The sequence below is a fragment of the Arvicola amphibius genome, chromosome X (assembly GCF_903992535.2).
Source record: "Arvicola amphibius chromosome X, mArvAmp1.2, whole genome shotgun sequence".
Classification (NCBI taxonomy): domain Eukaryota; kingdom Metazoa; phylum Chordata; class Mammalia; order Rodentia; family Cricetidae; genus Arvicola; species Arvicola amphibius.
The window spans coordinates 65,700,484-65,707,899 of NC_052065.1; the positions used below are offsets into that span (position 1 = coordinate 65,700,484).

At 44.1% G+C, this 7,416-nt stretch overlaps 1 protein-coding gene across 1 annotated transcript in view; it reads right to left on the bottom strand.

Annotated features, from left to right (window-relative positions):
* Positions 1-6,236, bottom strand: part of LOC119804316 (fibronectin type III domain containing protein 3C1-like) — a 48,378-nt gene extending 42,142 nt beyond the window's left edge. The window contains exons 1-2 of the mRNA XM_042054331.1: positions 6,002-6,236; positions 3,669-3,789 (exon numbers count right to left, since the gene is read on the bottom strand). Of these exons, the coding sequence (XP_041910265.1) occupies positions 3,669-3,789; positions 6,002-6,236 (356 nt within the window). The remainder of the gene's footprint in view (positions 1-3,668; positions 3,790-6,001) is intronic.
* Between the last annotated feature and the right edge of the window lie 1,180 nt (positions 6,237-7,416).

The following is a 7,416-nucleotide window of genomic DNA, read 5'->3' on the forward strand; positions in this document are numbered from 1 at the left end:
AGAGATCCAGCTGTCTCTGCCTCCTGAGTGCTGTAATGAAAGGCATTGGACACCACCGTCTGGACCTTCTACTATTTTCTCACAGACCCCAGGCATCAATTCTGTTTTCAGTCTTGGACTCAAAGTTGCTTCTTCACCATTATCCTCTAGCCAAACCATGGAACTTTCCCCTTTCACTTTGACCATCCACGAGTCTAACTTCTCTCAGAGACTTACCTGGATTGTTCTCCATGGAGATTTGGTGATGGCTCCTAGCACTTGGGAAAAGTTCTTCAACGGCAGTCTGTTCCTGTTCTGTCTTCTCTCCTCTCTCTTGCTCCCATTCTCCCTCTTTCTCCTCCCAAATATTCTCGTCTTCCGACAACATTCTACTGCATGACATAGTAGAACTGTTGTGGACTCGATACCAGTTCCTAAGAGTGAGAGAGCCCTTCTTGCAGTCTGAAGTCGCAGAGACTACTTCCTGCTGCAGGTCTCCAGCGTTGTGCGTCTCTCCCAGCCTTTTTATGCTGCATTCAAAGATGATCTCATGGTCATCTGGTTTCCTCTCCAGATACACTCAGAGGTTTCATCACCCTGACACAGGCCTTCAGGAACTGCCCTTGGGCTCCCCACCCCTCCTGACCTTTCTTTACCTTTACCTCCACAGTGCTCATAACCAGGTCTTAGTTCTTCAAGCCCAACCAGTATTTCTCTAAACAAACTGAAGTATATATTAATGCGGCCCCTTATGCCACAATGTTCTAGAAACTGCCATCCTGCTCATCCCTAGAGTCTTCAAAGTTGCTTTCCCCTCAACATCTTTTTTCTCCTCTCACCCGTGTGCAACACGAGTAGCTATCTTTCACTCTCCTGCACTTCCTCCCTTTGCTCCCAGTCTTGTTACATCACCTTTTCTAACCTGTGCAGTTTCTCTCCAGCCCTGCCCTCCACTCAGTCCTAGCTACTCTGCTCTCAAATACAGATAACGTCTTTCTTGTGGCCCAATACTTCACAATTACTCTAGGACAACAGAGGGCGCATTAAGGTTTTTTCACCACTTCCCATTCCTAGACCTTTGGATTGGTTTATTGAAGGTAGTTTTCTCAGGGAAGGCCCTTATTATGCTAGCTATGATAACAATTTGAGATTGTTATTTTAACTGGCACCACGGGGTACCATGATGATCTTGACTGCTTCCCCCAGCTGGTGGTAGAGGCAAGTTCTCTCCTCTATTAGACTAATTTTCAGTAGGCTGAGTTCTTTGCACTCACTATGGTCCCAAACCTGGCTAGATATAGCACAGTTAGCATCTATACTCACTCTAAATACACTTATGGCATCATTCATTCAAGCGCTCCAGCTTGGAGAGTGTAGTGTTTCCTTACTTCAAAGGGTACCTTGTTATTACCAGGAAATGTATCCCGTGTCCTTGAAGCAGCCCCATTGCCAAATGTTCTACTTTGGGGCAAAGACTGCCTAATCCTGGGCCTGCTGGCTGGCCAAGGGCTAGAATTTGCCCCACTGTCTTTCACCTTTGACTCCTCTTCTCCCCTTTTCAAACTTATCATAGCATTGAAACAGCTCAGATCTACTAAAGCCAACCTTTGAGAAGCCTACAGGTATCTTAAAAACCTAGCACTTCCTCCTCAACTGAAAAACCTTTACTTCCCCCAAGAAGGAGGTCACTTTCCCCTCTGAAATGTCCTTAGTAAACGTGTTCATTTCACCCTCATATGAAACAATACTTACAGGATCTCTGTAAACAGTGTAACATCTGTCATAGGGTCTCTTCATGAGCTCCTATTAGGCCCCCCACCTTTTCCAACACATCTGCATATGGTTCAGTTCATACACCAAAAAGGCCATGTCAATTACTTCCTGGTAGTAGTGGGAGTAGACACTTCCACATGTTGGGTAGAGGCTTTCCCCACAACTAACAAATTTATTTCCAGTGTGGCCTCTAGGCTACAAAGCAAAATCCTTCCTCACTTAGGGGTGCAGGCCTTCCATTTAATTTGAAAATGGCTCTGAATTTGTTTTACAAATAACTCGATGGATCAGCTGTGCCCTAAGAATTTCTATAGTCCTTATCATTCTCAGTCCTTTGGGAAAGGAGCAAGTGTGTGCGTGCGCACATGCGCACAAGGGGGGGAGAAGGAGAGAGAGAGAAAGAGAGAGAGAGAGAGAGAGAGAGAGAGAGAGAGAGAGAGAGAGAGAGAGAGAGAGAGAGAGAGAATGGGATCTTCAAAACAATCTAGCCCGCTTCTCCAACTACATAAAGACTGGACTTTTTCCTGCCCTTAGCATTAATCAAATTTCCTGAGGTTATCTATAAGCCCCTCATTCCCAGTCCTCCTGAGTTAATGTATAGGCACTCCCTTTTGCCCACACCTCTTTCTAATTTGAACCCATCAAAAGATCCTCCTTCTTCACTGAGTAAGTCTATTTTAGTTTCTTAAGACCCTCCTGTAGTCTTTTATTAATTCTCACACCCCCAATCCAATCTCTAACCCACTAGACTACTCCTTGCTTCTTGTGTCTTTAGATGTTGTTTTCATTCTTGTTTCAGTGAGCCCTCTAAAGCCCATATGTGAGAGTCCACATGGGTTCCTTCTAACCACCCCTATCTCATCCAAATGTTAAAATTGCTCCCATTGGTACCAGTTGTCCTCCATAAAAAAAAGTCCCCTCTGACCCCGGGGACCTGAATACAGTAGTTACTAAATAATCTTCCACCTGCACAGGACCTACCTTGATGTGCCTCATCTGCATCCTAGAGGATATGGAGTGATGCATCCACTCCAGTCTACTCTCTAACCCTGTCGCTGACCTTTCTCATGTCCCTCCCTCTCAGACAGGATTCTGGGTTTTGACCTAAACCTGACTGTCTCACTGCTGGTTTCCTGAAATCCTTTAGTGATGCCATCCACTCATCTCGTTGTTTCTGCCATACTTGCCTCCGGTAACCAAGACTTTCGTGAGACCTATCACTGCCTAGCTCTCTTCAGAATTGAGATTCCAACATGCCCTACAGGACGCTGATGAATCTGAGTAGAAGCATAGGATGGCTGGAATGGAGATGAAGATTTTTGCACATAGGCCACCAAAATTAGTTTCCAGAGATTTGCCTGTCCATAGCTGAGGAGTGTCTCTTCATTGGCAGCAATAAAAAGGCCTTTGCCTGACCTACCAAGATTCCCTATGCACCTCTTGACCAATCATGCCCATTTCCTTGGATGTCGGCAACTTTGAATCTGATCATTGCAACCTTACACTAACCACTCTTGCTCCAACTCACTGCATTAACATACTTTTCCTTGTTTGATCTGAAGAACTTAGAACAACTGAACCTCCCACCACAAACCAGATCTGTTGACAGCCAAGGAAGATATTTGCTTTCTGACGTCTTCCTGTGTCTTACTTTCCCCATCCTCTATTCATCTTCTGTTCTTTTCTTCCCTAAAATCTTCTGCTCTTGTTATTAAATTTATACACATAATGGCTCTTAAATTCTTTCCCTAAAATATTTTCAACTTATCCTTGGATTTGTCCCCTCCAGACTGTCCTACCACCCATATGCTGTCTCTCACAGCCCTAGCCTTTTTACCCTCCATCTCCCTCTGCACACTCACTTAACACCAAGTATGGGCACTCAGGGAAGCTCTTCTGTATGCATTTTACATTGCCTGGCATACACCACTGGAATCTTTAGGATTTGCAACTTCCAAGGACACATGTGTCTTCCTGTTAACTGTACAAGGGTCTGTACTCTTAACTTCCTTGTGCTCCCAATCTCATCCTTCCCTCCTGAAACACAAACATCAATCCATGTCTTGACATCTGTTAGTACATACTGGACTGTGAAGGTGATCCTCATCCTAGTAATCTTGGGGGTTCTGATGAAAGTTGGTATGCGGGACTCCAACCTGCGAGTAACCCTTAACCTGTTAACACTTCTTTTCAAACAAGTATTAGGATCTCAAAGATGTTGCATATCAGCTCCTGCCATTTCAAGACCATATCTTTTCCCTAGCTGCTGCTTCTGTGCAGGATGTCAGTATCCTGGAGCCCACCCATAGGTCTGTATGTGCACTTCTGAAAGAACAGTTTTCTTCTTTATTAGGAAGTGAGCTCTGGTAGAGATGGACCATAAAAGATAAGGAATAGAGCCACTGCCTTTCTGCAGGTCCCCAAATCAAGGTTAGCATCTTCATTGTCCTGGATGTTTTCTTTTCTGTCTCTTTCATACTCATCATCCTGTGCTCCTCTGCCTCTCTTGCTTATAAACCTCTTCCATAAGTTTTGGTTTACAGAACTACTTTAGTTCCTTCTAGGACAGTGAACTCTCAAGAACACCTAAAACTGTGTTTTTCTTTGAGACCTTTCTTTCTAGGACTAATGGTCCTTGCTAGCAGGAGGTACCATTAGAGACTTGGTTTCTCTGTTTTCTCACGGAGACTAAATTGAGTGACAAGTCTCATGATCAACTTGTCTTGAAACCAGTCCCATTTTTTTTTCTGTTTTGAGGCTGTCAACTGATGAATGAAGGTACCCAGGATGCTTTGCCCTCACAACATCTGAGTCCACAGAACACAGGGTAATTGTGATGATATGTGTCAAAACCATGTTCTTTCTTTTTTATTCAGTTGAAATTGATTAATCCTGTTGTAACTCATTATCAGGGAAGAACTACAGGAATTTCCTTCCTTTTGAAGTCAGTAAAGGACAATGTGAGTTTCCCCCAATCACACCCTTATTTACTCTCTTCTTCCATGACTTTATCCACATGCACTCATTTCTTATCTTTCCCTCCTCTCCCTTTTGTTTACCAGGGAGGGCATTACACTATAAGCTTGGGGCATTTCAAATTGTCCTCTCATGCTAGGCTGTAATTGATGGAGACCCCCATTTATTCCTTGATCTTAACTGAGGTTCCTAGCATAACAGCTTTGTATGAGACATAAATATGTCCAGTCATCACCAGTTGTCTCGCATCTCTCAAGAACCCTTCTGAACACATTTTGATAACAAAACAATCATTTCTCCCTTTAGAGCTCTGGGTCTCAATGCCATCATGTTTCATTAACTTGTTTCTATTAGTATTATTTCTGAGAACTCCCTCCAAAGCATGCCTATCTTTACATTCTGGAAACCCAGGGGTACTTCTAATTGTGAGCCCAACCATCTAGTAGTCCTTAGCCCTGAGGTCATCCTTTCTCAAATACCCACTGGTCACTACTTCACAGGGTTCTTCTTCACCATTGCCTTCCACTTCAAGTCCTGTGATATTTTCCCTGACACTGACTCAATTTCTTCTAATAACTTACCTTGACTAACCTCTCACAGGGATTCTTAGAGTCCACTGCTTTGGAATAACTTTGTCATAGCCCCTTTTCTCCCCACAGCACCATTCTTCAAGACATAGAAGGGTTGCTCCTGTACTTCCTCCTCCTATCCCCTCATACAGGGCCATCAGTTGGGTTACCTGTTCATTGGTTCCCACACACTCAGTGGTCCCCACCCCTTATTTCTTCCTTTCTCACCCGTCTGCCTCCACACTATCAAAAACTCATATCACCCTCTTAATCTCAAGGGGGCTTCTTCACCATGTGTTTTTCTCCTTTGCCTCCTTCACAGCATCTGAATCAGGTTTTAGTTCTTCTAGTCAACAACTGAATTCATCCCAACCTGTAGGCTGTTTATGTAAACACACTGATGCTATGCGTCATTGCTGACATATTACGTCTGTAACTTCAGGCAACTATTATTCCCCACAGCCTTCAAGCTATCTTTCATCCATTTGTTTTTTCCTGTCCTTGCCTCTATTTCTTCCTTTTGCCTCAAGTCCTGTCCCAAGGGCTTTCTATCCCCTACAAACTCAGTACAGTTCTGCCCTCAGGTTTCTCTACCACCCTTGCTCACAGTCACAGACCACATGCTTCTTATGACCCTCACGTACCTCACAATTAATCCATGACGGTAGATGAGGCCCTTAAGGTTCTTTACCAACATAATATACCACTCCTAATTCTGAGACACTGGATAAGTTGATTGATGGTAGAACCCTCAAGGTTCCCCCTTGTTGGATTCCCATTGTTGAGTGGTATCATGAGAATCTCAACTGCTCCAATTCTCTGTGAGTGGAGGAGACAAGCTTCCTTCTTCCTAAGACCACTCCTCAGCAGGCAGAGCTTCCTGCAATCAATCGTCAGGGTCTTACCACAGCCTGGAACACTGCTGTCATCATCTATCATGACTCTCTATACACCTATAGCATCATTCATTCCATCTTCTAGATCTGCAGAGAATCACATTTCCTTACACCAAAACCATCAAAATTATCAATGAGAGGCTTCTTTTCTCCTCCTGGAAGCATCCATTTGCCACAAAGGGATGCTATTACATACTGCAAAGGCCATCAGACAGGCAAAGGCTTTGGCACCTTTGGGAATTGAATGACCTATCAGTGTGTCATTCTAGCAGTCTATGGCTAGGATGTTCTCTACTATCTCTTTCCTTTGTACACATCAGTTCTCTCCTCACCTCACCCTTTCACACAGGCAGAAATTCAACCAGAGCTTGATTTTCAGGATCCTTTCTGGAACCTCACCTAGGCTGCATTGAGAAGAAAAGAAGGACTGTTGGAATCCTGTCTGATCCCCTTCTCTGTCTGTCCCTTCTCTTGCTACTCTCCCTCCCCCTCAGACAGGGCTCCTTACTTGTATACCTTAACCAGACTGTCTTACTCCTCACTAGTCCTGTTAAGTCCTGTAATTCCTCCCTGTTATCCTCATGTTGGTACTGTGTTCATGTGTTTGCAGTGACAGATAAGGTTTTCTGACCCCATATCTGTTTGGCTTCCTTCAATGGGGAAACTGTGCTATGCCCAGTAGAAAAACTATGAACTCGATTATGTGCTTGGCAGGGCTTGAGTTGAGGCAAAGATTTCTGCAATAAGGCCAGTGAAATAATTTTTTCAGAGGTATCTGACTAGCCTGCAATCCTCTCAACATCTCCTCAGGAGGCCATAGCAAAGGACCTTTGCCTGGCTTGCCAAGTCACACTTGGTGGCATCTAGTCCTCACTCTACAACTGCTCCCTTGCTGCGCTTTCTTCTTCCTTCTGTATTAAACTCCACTCTCTCTTTAAAGACATGGTCTCTCTATGTATTCCTAATTGGTTTTGAACTAACTGTGTAGGTCAAGTTGTCACTGAACTCATAGAAATCGACCTGCCTCTCCCTTCTAATCTTGAATTTAAAGGTGGTGCTCCACAAAGCCCAGCCACTCAACATACCTCTTTTTCTTCAGTCTTCTGAACTCCTTAGATGAACCAAACTCTCAAACCTTTAAGCAATCAGAGACCCAAGCCTGATCCCTCAGCTTCCAACGAAGAGCTCTCTGTCCTGACTTTCCTTCCTCATATCCTACTTTC